At 35.7% G+C, this 18,022-nt stretch overlaps 1 protein-coding gene across 2 annotated transcripts in view; it reads right to left on the bottom strand.

Annotated features, from left to right (window-relative positions):
• The window catches only part of LOC123539066 (ubiquitin-conjugating enzyme E2 E1-like), a 44,041-nt gene extending 26,265 nt beyond the window's left edge, over positions 1–17,776 (bottom strand). For both annotated transcript variants that reach the window (XR_008368307.1, XM_045323539.2), the window contains exons 1-3: positions 17,496–17,776; positions 16,970–17,134; positions 10,525–10,575 (exon numbers count right to left, since the gene is read on the bottom strand). Coding sequence is in view for 1 of the 2 variants with exons in the window: in XM_045323539.2 (XP_045179474.1) it covers positions 10,525–10,575; positions 16,970–17,118 (200 nt within the window). In the remaining variant the exon portion in view is untranslated. The remainder of the gene's footprint in view (positions 1–10,524; positions 10,576–16,969; positions 17,135–17,495) is intronic.
• Between the last annotated feature and the right edge of the window lie 246 nt (positions 17,777–18,022).

Raw genomic sequence — 18,022 nt, 5'->3', positions numbered from 1 at the left:
CCAAAAAGATACTGACTGAAAGGCGAACAGTGTAGACCATGATCAGCTATTTGGTCTTTGTCCTTAAGTCACAGTGACCTTGACCCTAGCGAATGCATACGGTGTTGATGAGGTCAAGAATCGATGCTAGTTTTATGACATTCATTTCAGTGGCTGTAAGATAAACAAGAGCTGTCAGAGGACAGCAACGCTCAACTATTCAACAGCCTTGTCAATTGAATTAATAAAAAAGTTGAAAAAGGGGCATAATTTTGTAAAATGCAAAGTAGAGGTATTGAACCTCTGTACTGCATGTCATATCATGACAGTGAACAAGTGTGTGAAGTTTCGATCCTTTCCAATTTGTGGATACTGAGATACCAGCTTACCTACAAAAACTTAACCAAAAACTGCTAAGTCAAAATAAGGGACATAATTTTGAAAAAAAAAAAAAGTAGAGTTATTGGACTTGCTTAGTGCATGTGAGATCATGACAGTGAACAAGTATTTGAAGTTTCAACCCATTCCCATTATTAAGTACTGAGATACCAGCTTACATACAAAACCTTAACCAAAAATTTCTAAGTCGAAAAAGGGGCAATTTTTTGTAAAAAAGTAAAATAGAGTTATGGAACCTGTGCAATGTAGGTCAGTTTATCACAGTGAATAAGTGTGTGAAGTTTCAATCCATTCTCAAAAGTGGTTACTGAGATACCAGCTTACATACAAAACCTTAACTAAAAATTTCTAAGTCGAAAAAGGGGCATAATTTTGAAAAAAAAAGAGCAGAGTTATGGGACTTGCTTAGTGCATGTCAGATCATGACAGTGAACAAGTATGTGAAGTTTCAATCCATTCCCATTAGTAAGTACTGAGATACCAGCTTACATACAAAACCTTAACCAAAAATTTCTAAGACGAAAAAGGGGCATAATTTTGTAAAAAAGCAAAATAGAGTTATAGAACCTGTGCAGTGTAGGTCAGTTTATCACAGTGAATAAGTGTGTGAAGTTTCAATCCATTCCCACAAGTGGTTATTGAGATACCAGCTTACATACAAAACCTTAACCAAATTGGGACGCGGACGTGGACGCATGGGCGAGTCCAATAGCTCTACTATTCTATGAATAGTCGAGCTAAAAATGCACAAAAGTTTGAGATATCTGACCTTTGACCTTGAACCTAGTGACCTTGGTTGTGCACTCTGCATATCACATTGAAGAAGCTAACAACTGCTGCAAATTTTATGAAAACCATTCCAATGTTTAAGAAGATATGGAGTGAGTACAAACTTGAGCTATTCGACCTTTGATCTCCAAGTGTGACCTTGACCTTCAACATAGTGAACTCTGTTGTGCACTCATCATGTCATTTTGAGGAGATAAATACTTGATGCAACTTTTATGAAAATCTTATGACGCAAGTCAGAAGATATGCAGCAAACATAATCTTTAAGCTATCTGACCTTTGACTCCAAATCGGACCTTGACCGATTATTAAAGTGAACTGGGTTGCTGAGGTATTTATTGCTAGTTTTAGAAAAATTTATGAAGAAGTGGCTTTCAAGTTGATGGTGCTCAGACACAACCAACAGACAGAACAATGAACAGATATGCCTGAATTCAACATAGCCCCCCTATATTATGTTGTATCTAATGCAGTGTAATAACATTGATTATAGTGCTATAGATTCTTCGAACAATACTGAATTTATGTGCGAAAAAAGCAAACAAAGCGGGCCATGATTTTCCCAATCAGTTAGCTTTTTTAATTTGATTTAATATAATTTCAAGTGTTGCAATTCTAAGTGTTTTTAAAGCCAACAGTTACCCATAGAAAATATGAGAGTTTATGACATTTTGTGTTTAATGTCATTTTTTGCAACAGAATTTGTTTCAGTCTGCTTGGTTTCTGTTATATTCTCTGGCTTCTATAATACTTTTATACATGTAGCGTTCTCAGAAAGTAGCTATGATACAGATCAATGGATATAAATTTCTTAGGCTATTTCTCTCAAATAGGAATTAACTTTGGACCTCATGAGTAGCTCGCACTTTATGTGCTGTTCTGCAACTTAAGAAGCCTGCTAGACGGTTTCCCCTATGGAAGAATTCTACACCCTAAGGGGCAACCCATTGATTCAAAGTTGGCATGATTTATTTATATTACTTAGGCCATACCAAATTGATTAGTAGTTCTTCGGAAAATTTTCAAAAAAAATAGGAGCGAGCGAGCGAAATTTTTTTTTTTTTTTTTTTTTTCTCAATTTTGATTTTTTCAGAGGCGGGTTGCTTTTACATGGAGCGAGCGGGTATTTTTTTTTTTTTTTTGCAGTTATGATTATACATGAAGTTAATATTTCTTTAAGAATAACACAGAACTTTAACATTTACAGTGTGACTAAGACAGTAGATAGCTTTTCTGTATGTTTTGAAGACTACATGAATGGTTTTGCAAATAAATTCTTGCTAAAACTCACTGAATCACTTTTTTTTTATTTTGTATTTATAATTACTGAGGGACGAGTGTCTTATTTTTAATTTTGATTGTTCTACATTAATCTGAAGGCGTGCCTATTTAACGGCAGAGGATGAGGAATATTTAAGACAAAACAGGCACCCAAGTGGAATAACATATCTTCTGAAACCCAGTTAGATGGCTTCGACACATGAGCAACTTTGTGCCCCTAGTGAAACTCCAAACGGTAGAGGTGAGGGGAAAGTAATAAATCACTTGACCAATGAGACCAAACGGAGTTGGGCACACAAATGCTCCGACATTGCTCGAATCCATTGGAATAATTTCTTAACAGATAAGCTTAGCTTAAGTTTTTGTTATAGAGGTTCATTTCAGTCAAAAATGATAACAGACGGACAAAAAATGATCCCAATATGGCCACTCTTTAAAAGTGTTATTTGTTGTGCTTTGATTGACCAAGAAATTTTGAGTTGGGAAGGTCTGTTTTTCAGATTCTTTCTTTCAATCAATTCACAGCCAATTAATATACAAACAGGGAAAATTGGGGTTACAATACGACAGAAAATATTTTTTATATCTACACAACTTATTTGAAAAGCTAAACATTTTTTAAAAATGAATATATGCATTTTGATAGAATATCTGACTGCCGTACTAAAGAAGTTACGTTCAAAACGATTTGGGCCCGAGACAATTAATGTGATGGATCAGTCAGGATCTGTGAACAAACTTTTTTTCAAGAAAGCACTGGCTTTGGCTCTAGATCTAAAATATTTAACTAAACACACTGGTAACAAATGGTTTGAAAACTTTATCTGAACAATATTTCTATGTTTAATCCAAATATTTTCAATTTGAATCCCCGTGGCCGTGCACGTCTACAAGTCGGGCTTTGTTCTTTTCACTGTATAATTTGAACAATCGTAGAACGTGCATACTTCATCACCTACCGGCACATCGAAGGTCATGTGTGGCACTAGCACAGACACTCCAGGTTTAAAACAAATGATGAACAACACCATAATTCCTACTTTTTGAGTTTGTGTCATCAGCTATATGTATTACGAACGCATGGGTTCCGATCAATATCACTTCGACGCATTAAAACAGCGATAAAACCTGTTTACCGTTATCATTCCGGACCGCGTAATCAGAAAAAAAAATATTTTTTCGGCGATTTTTATGTACGTGCGGGCGGGTGAATTTTTTTTTCTTTTTCTCGGGAATGAAATCATTGATGCGGTAGTTCCGACGAACGACAAATCAATTTGGTATGGCCTTACTGCCAGTATTATAGTTACTGCAAACTTACTAAGTATTTATTAAGATATCATCAGTATATTTACAATAAACGGCCCCTTTAATTTGACAAGCTCAGGATTTAGGAACAATCAAGGTACTATTAAAGACACACTAAAACTATCATAAACAGATGTGTTATCACTTTATTTGTACATAATCTGGGGCAGTAAAATTAAAGATCTTTGTAATTAAATTCTATATATATATACCATTAAATCTATGCATTTATAGCATTTAAACCTCACTTCTTTACAACAAGACAAACCAATATTTATTTAAACCTGGCCTGGCACATATTGTAATCAGATGTGATCAATATAAGACTGAAAGTGACCTTTAGTTTAGATTGTACTTCTGACCAAATCTGGGTGCACATTTTACATGAACACTTTACCTTTAATTTATGTCATACCAAATTTGTACACTCATCAAAAAAAAACTTGTATCAAGGATGACACATTAAATTCTTCTAAGTAAGAAAATATTTTCTATTATGTCTAACAGACATATTTTTGTTCTATTTTTCTGTCCCTTTCCTTTTAAAACAAAAATACTGAAAGGACTGGATCTTAATTACAATATATCTGAACAATAAACAATATTAACAATGTTATACATACATAGAAGTTTATTGCACATCAACAGATAACCATCTTGTACTATACCAATATTATCAAGTAAGACCTCTTATAGGATGGTATATCGGTTAACATGCCTCTGACAAAAGGAACATAATCAATGGATAGAGAGAAAAAAATCTCTGAATAGACTGAAAGTAAAGCAAGTTTTCACATCAATTTTATAGCTCATTCTCATGACTGACTTTCATCAAAATCTGAATTTCATTACAAGCTAAATTTTCAAAGTGGAAAAGTAGCTTTTTAGCATTTTGGTTTATCTACAAAATTTATCAGATAAACTCTTAGCAGTACAGTTGGTTTTGTATTTCAAGTGCTATAATTAACAAGTCAGTGCACTAACATTGTTCACAAACAAATAATTTTAACCTCTAGGAATATGTGACCTTGACTTTGGATTCAGAATTCACAAAACAGTAATGATACTACGCAAAGTTCCATGCCATATTACAATTTTAAGACTCATAGATCAGAAACGAATATCTTTGACCCCAAATTATGACCTTGACCTTCGAACTGGAAGTTTTAAATGTACATTATCTTGGTACAGTGGACAAGGTATTCTGAAATGTATACAGATTATATATATGACAAAATGACCGAATAAAGTTCAGCATGCATGCTGCAATTTTCTTGATCGGACACAGTTTACGTCTAGAGATAGTTCCAAAAACTCCAGGTTTTCTGCAACCAGTCTAGAAAACTAATATCAAGCTCAAATGATATTAAACTTTTTAATATGAGTGATACTAATAAAAGGAAGTATTAACCAATGTATTAAGTTTGACCCTTGACCTATAAATGTTTTTCAATTCCAGGAGAATGCAAGGTCATATTTCCAGTTACATTTAAAAGGACTCAGTGCAGTTGGGACAATGAAAATATGAGCCGTGCCATGAAAAAACCAACATAGTGGGTTTGCGACCAGCATGGATCCAGACCAGCCTGCGCATCCGCGCAGTCTGGTCAGGCTCTATGCTGTTCGCTTTTAAAGCCTATTGGAATTGGAGAAACTTTTAGCGAACAGAATGGATCCTGACCAGACTGCGCGAATGCGCAGGCTGGTCTGGATCCATGCTGGTCGCAAACCCACTATGTTGGTTTTCTCATGGCACGGCTCAAATTATAATAATACATCATTCTTGAATTTGTCAAGTGGGCTGACATTTCCTCAAATAATAACAAGACTGTTGTATGGAACATAATATATCATAAAATTACAACAAAGTGCCCTTGTAACTCTAGACTGTAAGGGAAGATGCTTATAATACAGCACAACTATCATATTTCAAGGGTGAATTTATATATCAACCCTGACACATTAATGTTGATGATGTAATGTTTATCTTTTCAGCTACTCCTCATATACCACCATTTTGATTCTATATTAGCCACTCCCATATCTCTCACTCCCTGGGCTGCTGCAATATTCAAAATGGCCTAAGAGCTAATACGTTACTGTGAAGTTCCCTTTCCTGAACACTCGATCATCGTCGTTTTGGAAATTCAAATTTTCACTAGTTCTAAATTTTATACACAACAAAGTTCTAAGTCATGTAAGATTTTATGTTAAAAGCGCTAATTAGAGGGTGAATGTTAATATGAATCAATACGGTAACTGCCACAATGCTCCAGTTTAAATGCCAGATGTAGCTGCTAACAAAGCCAGAATTAGCTATAGGCAACAATCTTAACATTTCCAGGAAATACATCAATACAGTATTTAACTAAGGGCATACTGATGGAGAAACAAGATTTTTTTTAAAAATCTATTCTGTAATGATGACTAATACAATCGACACTTTTTTCCAAATTCATTTTTCCCTCAAATTATTTCAATGTACCGCATATTGAGTAAAAAAGCTGCGTCAATTCTAATGCTTTATTATGAAAGATAACTGTACAAATTGTACATATTTCACCAAAATATTTATCATATCACACTAAGTTATAAAATCCTCATCATAAAATACAAGTTATATTTTATAACTAGGTTATACTTACCAGGCTAACCATATCCGTGTATTTTTGTGCAGATTTATTAAGTATAAAAATCTTAATTCTGCAAAAAATCACCCATTTTTTTATGTGCAAGCTAGTATTTTAAAGCTTGGCACTGATCTTATTAAGATTCAATCAAATTGGTGAAGTACCGGTAGTCCAGACAAATTTTATTCCAAATGACCTTTAAAGGGTCAAAACTCTGCAAACATTCAATATTTATAAGCAGGCTGTGCTGACCATGTGCACTGCTATAGGTTTCCTACAAATCACTGTGGAAAGTTTCATTGAAATCTAGTTGACAGGGTTTTTTGCAAAAGAAACACAGACAAGCTAAAAGCAGACAGACATACAGACACACTGTGAAAACAAAAACAAGTATCCCATGAAAAGGGATTATATAATAGACATAATTATGTTATATATAAATTTAAAACGTTACAATGTCTGACTACTTGGAAATACCACTGTTACATTTTTCACAAGAAATTCTGATTTCTAGACTAGAGTGGAAGATCAATCAATCACCCTAGGATCTCGCCATAATTGTCTCACATGTCATAAAATGTCTATATGTCTACAGTGCTAGTAAAATACTCATTTTATCAGCAGATTTGGGGCCGAGTTCATCAAGTGCATCCCCTTACAAAGAACTGGTTAACATTTACTATCTAGAGGGCAAATGTGACCCTTTATCAATCACCTGAGTCACATAAATTTTGGTAAGTATTTAAACAATTGGATAATTTGATGGTTTTGACGTAGTTTTTATGTTTTTATTATACCCAGGAGCCCAGTTTCATACCCTACCTAAATTTTATCAATCTAATATCTGATGTAGATTAGGTAGCAAATACAGCCATTTACATTACAAACATTGCCAAACAATCAGGTTCTCTACCAGGGTTTTATATTGTAGCACAACTTGATTATCTAGTACCTGTGGTGAACATTATGTATTTACAATTATGATTAAACCCCAACTACTAATCCACTGACCATTTTTGACAGTGATGTAATTTTGTCAACAAACTATAAATAACCACGGTATATCCCCAAACGGATGTATCCTTATAATAGATAGAAATATGTTCTTATCGTATGAGAAACTCTAAGTAAGGTATAGCCCAGTGGATGTGATTGCTACTTGTCACGCAGGCGATGTAAGTTTGAAACCAGTGATAGACGAGGTATATATTATGTATTTCTTGTATATATTGTTTGAAAGACCAGTTTGATTTGGAAAATGTTTTTACATTTTTTCTTGTTAAGTTTTAGGGGTTTTTTTTAATTATCAATCATTTTTTTATTATGAAGTATACCAAATGTTAATGTAAGATATGCCTGTCTCACCGTCAGTCCATTGTGCTTTAGAATAGATACTGCTTCCTCGTTATTCTGCAAAGGCTCGTTAATTACAGTTAAAAACGTGTTCAAGCCATTTAAGCCATTTTATATGGACGGATATTTCTACACAATTTATTCTGTACGCATAGTTCGTGAAGCACTAGAAAATCAAGATAATTATATAGTTGAATAAGAAAATATCGTGCGGGAAAAAAGTTCCGCGACCGGATTTGAACTTGATACTTTTCGGTTAATACGACAGCGCCGTTATCCTCTGGGCTACGTATCTATGCAGGCTATAGGTAAAGAAACATAATGATAATCCAGTACAATATAAGGTAAACATTGGAAAGTAAACAATATGATGTCAATGTCAGGTATCCCTGGTCAGATAGTAAACACTCGATTCAATCTGCATACATTTAAATTCAAACATGCTACATACTGTTCACATCACATGGCATATGTAGTCAATACAGTAAACAAGAGGACCAAATGGAACTAGGTCGCTCACCTGAGGAACATCTGGAATAATCTTGCTGAAAGAGTGACTGAAGAAACTGTTGTCCATTTTCACTTCTGTATTTTTTAAACAAGAGCTGTCACTAATGGTGACAAATGCCCCCGCAGCACCTTGACCTCTGACCTGGTGACCTCAATGTCAGTAGGGGCGGTGTACTCAATCAGTACTACCAGCATGTGAAGTTTGAAGGTCCTGGGTGCAGTGGTTCGCATGTGAAGTGCCTTCATGCAAAAAGTAAATGTTGGCCCCCTGTAATCTTGACCTTTGACCTGGTGACCCCAAAGTCAGTAGGGTTGGTGTACTCATAAAATACTATCAGCACGTAAAGTTTGAAGGTCCTGGATGAAGTGGTTCGCGAGTAAAGTGCCTTCATGCAAAAAGTTAACGTTGGCCCCTGTGACCTTTGACCTGGTGACCCCAAAGTCTGTAGGGGTGGTGTACTTAATAAGTACTATCAGCATGTGAAGTTTGAAGGTCCTGGGTGTAGTGGTTCGCGAGTAAAGTGCCTTCATGCAGAAAGTTAACGTTGGCCCCTGTGACCTTGACCTTTGACCTGGCGACCCCAAAGTCCGTAGGGGTGGGGTACTTAATAAGTACTATCAGCATGTGAAGTTTGAAGGTCCTGGGTGTAGTGGTTCGCGAGTGAAGTGCCTTCATGCAGAAAGTTAACGTTGGCCCCTGTGACCCTGACCTTTGACCTGGTGAACCCAAAGTCAGTAGGGGTGGTGTACTCAATAAGTACTATCAGCATGTGAAGTTTGAAGGTCCTGGGTGCAGTGGTTCGCGAGTAAAGTGCCTTCATGCAAAAAGTTAACGTTGGCCCCTGTGACCTTGACCTTTGACCTGGTGACCCCAAGGTCAGTAGGGGTGGTGTACTCAGTGAGTACTATTAGCATGTGAAGTTTGAAGGTCCTGGGTGCAGTGGTTTGCGAGTAAATTGCCTTCATGCAAAAAGTTAACGTTGTGACGAACTAACTAACTAACTAACTTACTACTTAACGAACGAACGGACAGTTGAAAACTAATATGCCTCCACTCGGGGGCATAAAAAAGAAACAGAGAGAACATAACTGAACTTAACCTAGACTTCATCATGGCAATTATCCTGATGAAATTTCATGAATATACAGTGAAAAATGCACCCCCTATTGACCTAGTTGACCGGGTGACCTAGTTTTAGACCTCAGATGACCTATATACAAACCTGACCTAGATTTCATCAAGACAATCTGAACAAATTCCATGGATATCCAGTGAAAAAGATGCATGCACAAGGTTTTTCTTTGATTTGACCGGGTATCCTAGTTTTTGAACCCAGTTGACCCATATAGTCCAACTTCACCTAGACTTCAGCGTGGCAATTATCCTGATTAAATTTCATGAATATTCAGCGAAAAATGCAGCCCCTATTGCACACACCAAGTTTTTCTTTGATAGGACCATTTTTGACCACAGACGACCCATATTCAAACTTGACCTAGATTTCATCCAGATAAACATTCTGATCAAATTCCAGAATATTCAGTGAAAAATGCAGCCCCTATTGCATACACAAGGCCGACCAGGTTACCTAGTTTTTGACCCTAGATAACCCATATTCAAACTTGATCTAGATTTCATCAAGACATTCTAATCAACTTTCATGAAAAATGATACACAAAGCTTTTCTTTGACTGGGTGACCTAGTTTTTGACCTAGATGACCCATATTCAAACCTGACCTAGATTTCATCAATACAAATATTCTGATCAAATTTCATGAAGATCCAGTGTAAAATACAGCCCCTATTGCATACACAAGGTTTTTCTTTGATTTGACCTAGTGACCTAGATTTTGATGATGGAAAAGTACAAGCCTACAGTACCAGAAACTCATCTCAGTCTTAGGACTTGCAGGGGACTAAAGTTTTTTTGTATGATCTGACCTTGTAACCTATTTTTTTATACTACATGACCAGTTCTGAACTTGACCTGTAAGGTAGGGGTCAAAATTTTCCATGTGACACATCATCTTCTCACGGTGGTCAATTGTTCCAAGTAAATACTTCAAAATCTGACAAGACTTAACAAATTTGTCAGCCTGACATGATTTTGCGCACACACAAACATGCACATGAGTGCAAGTACACATTCACCGATAAGGATTAACACTATACATCCACTTTTTAATTCACCCTTTTACATTTTACATTTTTAGGCTGGATATTGCTTAGCAAAGACTGGTGAATACTTTGCAAAGTAAGAAATGTAAACCAACCTGCAATTTGGTGGAGGATCAAGAGTTATCTCAGCCAGCTCCTTCTGTATTCTGAAATGTAAAATAATAGCAAACATAAGTTTCATCCCATTTAAATTTACTTGAATCTGAAAATGTTAGCTTTGTATTATTATACTATTCATTTACTTTAACATAATTTATGTAACAGGGTTCTGCCGAGGCCGCAATATTGTGGGAATCTCGCGTAAACATTATGAATGTCACACTAAAATTGGTTCAGAAGCGTCAGTTGTAGTGTTACAAAAATTTTCGGGATGAATGTGCGTACAGAACAACCGGAACTGAACATGAATCGTTCATTTTTCTTCTCGCAAAAATGTCATTTTGATCAACACTGAACAATTTTAAGCTATGTTTCTGTACCTGCAGAGCAGAAAAACATTCAGTCTAATGATTAACGGCCTAGTACTTCATGTTGCTTCATGAAACAAGAGGACCATGATGGTCCTGAATCGCTCACCTGTCCCCACATGACCCAGTTTTGAACTGAGTATGACGCCGTTTTTTTCTATTATTTGACATAGTGACCTAGTATTTGAGCTCATGTAACCCAGTTTTGAACTTGACCTAGATATCGAGATAAAAATTCTGACCAAGTTTCATGAAATCCATTGAAAAATATGGCCTCTAGAGAGGTCACAAGGTTTTTCTATTATCTGACCTAATGACCTAGTTTTTGAAGGCACTTGACCCAGTTTCAAACTTGACCTAGATACCATCAAGGTGAACATTCTCACCAATTTTCATGAAGATCTCATGAAAAGTACGGCCTCTAGAGAGGTCACAAGGTTTTTATATTAATTGACCTAAGGACCTAGTTTTTAAAGGCACGTGACCCAGTTTCGAACTTGACCTAGATATCAGCAAGGTGAACATTCTGACCAATTTTCATGAAGATTATTTGAAAAGTATGGCCTCTAGAGAGGTCACAAGGTTTTTCTATTTTTAGATCTAATGACCTAGTTTTTGACCACACGTCATCCACTTTCGAACTTGACCAAGATATCATCAACGTGAACATTCTGACTAACTTTCATGAAGATCCATTGAAAAATAAGGCCTCTAGAGAGGTCACAAGGTTTTTCTATTTTTAGACATAATGACCTTGTTTTTGACCGCATGTGACCCATTTTCGAACTTGACCTAGATATCATCAAAGTGAACATTCAGACCAACTTTCATGAAGATCCATGGAAAAATATGGCCTCTAGGGAGGTTTTTCTATTTTTAGACCTACTGACCTAGTTTTTGGCCGCATGTGACCCACTTTTGAGCATGGCCTAGATATCATCAACATGAACATTCTGACTAATTTTCATGAAGATCCATTGAAAAATATGGCCTCTAGGGGGGTCACAAGGTTTTTCTATTTTTAGACCTACTGACCTAGTTTTTGAACGCAGTTGACCCAGTTTAGAACCTGACCTAGATATCATCAAGATGAACATTCTGACCAACTTTCATAAAGATCCCATGAAAAATGTGACCTCTAGATGGTCACAAGCAAAAGTTTACGGACGGACGCACGCACGGACGACAGACGCTGCGCGATCACAAAAGCTCACACTGTCACTTTATGACATGGGAGCTAAAAACCGATAGACCACACAAACCCCATATTGTTAACCATTATCCACCCACTGTCTCGGCAGGTGAAATTGAAAGTGTGTCCGTTGACTGCTTAAAATCTGTTGACCATTCCACACACTTCCAAAACTGATGAAATTGCATCATAAAATCAAACCACAAAGGGAGCAGAAAATTCGGATGAAGCAAAAAAGGAAAGTGACCACAAATTTCAAGAGACTTGATTTATAGAGTATCAATGTTTGGACTACAATAAAAAATTCAATTTTAGTAGCGTTACTGCGTCTTATTTCAATGACATACAGTCAAAAGTTGTTGTTCCCAAGATTTTGAAAATGTCCCAGGGCTCATTTTTTTATACTAAGGGGACAATTGTGTCTCCACCATTTTTGATCCTCGGCAGAACCCTGATGTCTGAAACCCTGTGCAAAATGTTACTGATAAGTGATAACTTGGGTAATGGTTACATTTTCCTTGGACTTTATGATTATCATAGACTGCATGTTTAAAATCTCAATTAACACTGAATTAAAACCAAAGTATCAAAATCCATATAAATTGAGATTTTGAAATTTTGTTGTCTGATGTATCCTCTAGAGCATCTTTGGTTATAAAAGCGAATTTGATTTCTGAAATTACTTGTAATGTTTACTTCTAAAGTTACACACATTCAATGTAAATATGCTTTGTTTTACCTAAGTGAAAACTGGCAGACACTTGAAAATGCATCACTCTAATTGGTCAGACTAAGAATTCCTGCATTATGATCAAAATTATGAATATTCAAAGACATCTGAGTCTGTCAGGACCCCTCCCCTCCCCTCTCCTCTGACTCTGCTAAATGACAGCCAAAATCTTTTAGCATTCTGAAACAAACTGAGCAAAGGCAGACTCAAACTTGTCAGAGCACAGGTCACCGTCTGCAATGTTTTCTTTACAATTTCAGCATGTTTTAAAAACACAATCTAACTATCAATTATGCTCAGCCTCTTAATTATATTACAAAATAGGAAACACTAATAAGAAGGCCATGATGACCCTATATCGCTCACCAGAGTTGAACTGGCCGACTGACCTAGTTTTTGATCCTACATGACCCAGTTTCAAATCTGACCTAGAGATCATAAAGACAAACATTCTGACCAAGTTTCATAAAGATAGAATCACAACTGTGACCTCTAGAGTATTAACAAATTTTTCCTTTGATTTGATAGGTGACCTAGTTTTTGACCCCACATGACCCAGATTTGATCTTGACCTAGAGGTCATAAAGACAAACATTCTGACCACTTCTCAGGAGTTCCAAACTTAAACCGTGGACTCTAGTGTTCACAAGATCTGGCCTACTGACCTAGTTTTTGACCCTACATGGCCCAGTTTCAAACTTTACCTAGGGATCATAAAGACAAACATTCTGACCAAGTTTCATAAAGATAGGATCACATTCTGTGGCCTCTAGACTTTCAAATGAAAGGAAAAGCTTGTGAACACTCTAGAGTATTCACAAGCTTTTCCTTTCATTTGACCAGGTGACCTAGTTTTTGATCCCACCTGACCCAGATTCGAACTTGACCTATAGATCATCAAAACAAACATTCTGACTAATTTTCATGAGTTTTAAACTTAAATTGTGGTCTCTAGAGTGTTAACAAGATTTTCCTTTGATCTGGCTTAGTGGCCTAGTTTTTGACCCCACATGACCCAATTTCGAACTTGACCTAGAAATCATCAAGACAAACATTCTGACCAAGTTTCATAAAGATTGTGTAAAAACTGTGGCCTCTTGAGTGTTCACAACCTTTTCCTTTGATCTGGCCTACTGACCTAGTTTTTGACCCCACATGACCCAGTTTTGAAACTGACCTAGAGATCATCAAGACAAACATTCTGACCAAGTTTCATAAATATTGGGTCACAACTGTGGCCTCAAGTGTCCACAAGGCAAATGTGACAGACGCATGCTGATGGACGCCGGACAATGACCGGTAACAAGAGCTCACCTTGAGCATTTTGTGCTCTGGTGAGCTAATAAGAAGGCCATGATGGCCCTATATCGCTCACCTGAGTTTAGTTGCTTGCTTGAACAAATTTCTTTACTAAAGCTTCAAAAAAAAAAAAAAAAAAAAAAATTGAAAAAAAAGTTTTTCGTATATAATTCTATGTAAAACTAGTGAGCCCCAGGGCATGATTTGAAAAAACTTGGTAAAGGGCCACAACATAATGCTACATGTACATGCCAAATATCTAAGCCCAGGACATATTACGGTTTCAGACAAGCAGATTTTTAAAGTTTTTCGTATAGAAGTATGTAATTTATTCTTACTCAGTAGTTTAGCAGTTTTCTCTCTTATTCAATATGCCTTCATCATTACCGCAGTTTAGCTACTATTTTTTTCTTTATTTTTTGTAGCTCTAGCTTAAAAGGGGCCAAGAACCCCCATTTGAACAAAATTAGGAGAGGACCATATAATTATGCTACAGACAAAGTTTAATGCAGATCCAAGAAGAAGACTTTTAAAGGTATTTCTATTTCTAGCTCTAGCAGCCCCTAAAAGGTGCCAAGTACCCCCATTTAAACAAATTTGGGAGTGGACCATATAATGATGCTACAGACCAAGTTTAATGAGATCCATCAAGCGGTTCATGAAAAGAAGATGTTTAAAGGTATTTCTATTTTTAGCTCTAGCGGCCCCTAAAAGGGGCCAAGTGCCCCATTTGAGCAAAATTGGGAGAGGACTATATAATGATGCTACAGACCAAGTTGAAGAAGACCTTTCTAGCAATTCATAAAAAGAAGTTTTTTAAAAGTTTTTCTATTTTCAGCTCTAGTGACCCCTAAAAGGGGCCAAGTGCCCCCATTTGAACAAACTTGATACAGGACCTCACCAGGATGCTTCAGACCAAATTTGGTGTTGTTCAGAACTTCTGACCAGTAGTTTCATTCAGTGAAAATGTGGGCAACGGGCGACAGATCGCCCATATAGATACTAATAGTTCACCCTGAACCTTTGCTTCAGATGAGCTACAAACTAACACAATTTGGAGCACCACTTTTCGCTTGGAATGCCTTGGATACCTGTCCATGTACTGGTCACTAAAATTAATACAACTTGTTTCACAGTAAACTGTTCTCGCCTTGCAATTATACGATTCAATGAAATTGTATTAAATTATTAATTTTGGCATGCAGCTCCACTATCCTACAGGATATGGGATAATATATTAAGCAAATATCCATTGCACAGAAGTGTTCCACAAAAGATAAATTGATTGATTTATGAGTTACTGTCAACTCCCCAACCTTCCTGCCCTGAAATTGCTGAGTATCAATATGAGTCCATAAGGAAGTGCTCTTTTACAGAGTGACCTTAGGATTTCTAATTCCGGCACAACTTAACTAAAACTAAATTAAGGATTTGAGTGAGATTCAGAAATTAAGAGGTCTAGAAAGTGTTGTGAACTTAAACTTAATTACTTTGTTATTCAACTGACAATTTGATATAATATTATAGTTTATACGAGTTAATTTTAATAGACGAGAACATCTCTGAGCACTCAGACTCTTGTTGATCAAAATAAAACCTGGAATTATGAAGAATATGACAATCAAATGTCTAATTATTAACTGCAATTATTTATACTTTTTCAAAGTAGCATCATAGAAAGTTTCCATGCAAAATAATTCTAAGCTAAATATTTGAATCTGAAAATAATGTTTTGGTGACCGTTTACAGAAAAAAAAAAAACTAGATTATAAACCATTTCTACTGACCCAAAGTTTATTTTGAAAGAGTAGTAAAATATTGGGATGGTCCAGTGTCATATTTTGTATGCAAAATGCAGTATTGATTTAATTAGCAGAGAATGCCGATCAAGGATTTGGGATTAGAATATGGCCTGACAGGGTAGAAGTTTTCAGTTGTTTGGAGACATGCTCACCTGTAAAAAATGACAAGTAGCTCTATACCTCATTTGGTGTAATGATTCAAACATGATAGATCGGATGCATTATAACACTCTACTATTTTACACAATGTTATTTTTTCAGTTTGTTACTTAAATTTAAATAAAAAGAATCTTGACACAATTAATCATAGTATATTTATGGCTTTTTTGACTGTGGTCCAGAAGCTATGCTTCAGCAAGTATAAATATATAGTTTGTATGAATCAAATTATTTTGCAATTGAAGCAAGCTTAAAATTTCTTCTATAATGATTTATTAACTTCAGGCTACCAAAAGTGTAGCTTCCACGACTTTAGGGCAGTGTGTGTGAGTCCACTTTTTGGCCCAACCCTCTGTATTAATTTAATTTAATTTAGTCCTTGACTAGCTTAGAAGTGCATTAAAATGTATAACAGATTTCAACAGCTCTAAAAAATTCAGGAATAAAGATTGAAAATAAATTTGAATTTAGATCTAATACGCAAGTGCAATTATAAAAAAAAACACTTCTCAGTTGAATTAAAAAGAAGTTAAAAATAGTTTCATAAGGAAATTTTTTTAACAACCCACACCAGCTTTATGGCCTTCTCTGTTACACATATGTTTAAAACTGATTATTTTAAAAACTACTGAATAAATCTCAGAAAAAAATACATTATCGTAAACTAGGCATTAAATACAATTAGAATCTGTAAAAATTAAAACAATTTTTGTAAAAACAAAAGAGCAGTAGCTTGTCAAAGCTTATATGCAAATGAGTTAAAGATGCTGTATATACCACTATGAAATTGAATCAATACAGTCCAGCAGAGAGAAATTTGCCATGTGATTTAAAAACCAACAGAAACTGGCACATCATTAAAAACATTATAAATGAAGACCGTGAACTCACCTTTTAAGGCTTGTACTCATAAGCTTGTTGTTCGCCGTGGATTTTGCGGACTTAGGGGTCGCCGAGCCGGAAGGTCCAGCACCATCCTCATTTCCATTTGCTTGTGCCCGAGACCTCTTCTTTCCACGCCCAGAATTGCTGGTTGACATCTTTAATTCTTGGACACTGAAAACATAAATGAAGTTAGTCAATCATTTTAATGATGATTTACCATTTAATTTTTGTTCACACTGAAAAATATTTTTTTTTAAATATTTCAGTATTTACAATTTTAAGTTTTCAGGGAATCCTTTAAATTTCTATAATTAACAAATACTGCAAACTCATATAAACAAAGAAATTTCTTAATTATCTAATTATTAACCAGATTCAAAAGAAGGATGCATTAAAGATCAGCGTGATAACAGAACGAAACTGTGAAATAAGACCCGATTAACAAAGACGTTCATCTGAAAAACGATCATCAACAACAATCCAGAGCGAATTGACAGAAGATGCTCAGCAGAAATATAGAAAAGAGAATTACCTTTCAAAATCTGTCAAAATCCAAAAGATTCACTTTAATCTAGCACTAATATTTTGTCTCAAATATAACACAAATTTCTAATTTGCACCAAAGACGTGCACTTTTTCTTGATGGCTGTTGAAATTTACTCCCCACCTTGAACACGTAATAATTAAACATAGAAATAACAGTAATCCTGCTTAAAGAAATAAATATTGTAATAAAAACAAAAACATCTGCTTGTAATCTTAACAGCGGTAACCAAAAATATATGTAATTTTTCACCAGTGAATTAATTGAACCTATTGAAATTATTGGCCTTTTGCCGGGGGAGGATATCAGACGCACTGTAATCCACCGAGATCATTAGACCATGTGTATTTTTCATCGAGGGGTTCGTGAAAAAATTCAGGTATTGTTGGTTGTTGTTATTTGAAAAAAAGAAGAAAGCATTATTGATATATGACAGCCAGTATATTTTACAGGTGATTCATTATGCATGGTGTTCGGGGAGAATCCAATAAGTTTAAATCAGTCGAAACCGTCGA

Source organism: Mercenaria mercenaria, chromosome 18 (assembly GCF_021730395.1).
Source record: "Mercenaria mercenaria strain notata chromosome 18, MADL_Memer_1, whole genome shotgun sequence".
In the NCBI taxonomy this organism is placed as follows: domain Eukaryota; kingdom Metazoa; phylum Mollusca; class Bivalvia; order Venerida; family Veneridae; genus Mercenaria; species Mercenaria mercenaria.
This window is presented reverse-complemented; position numbering and strand designations above follow the sequence as displayed.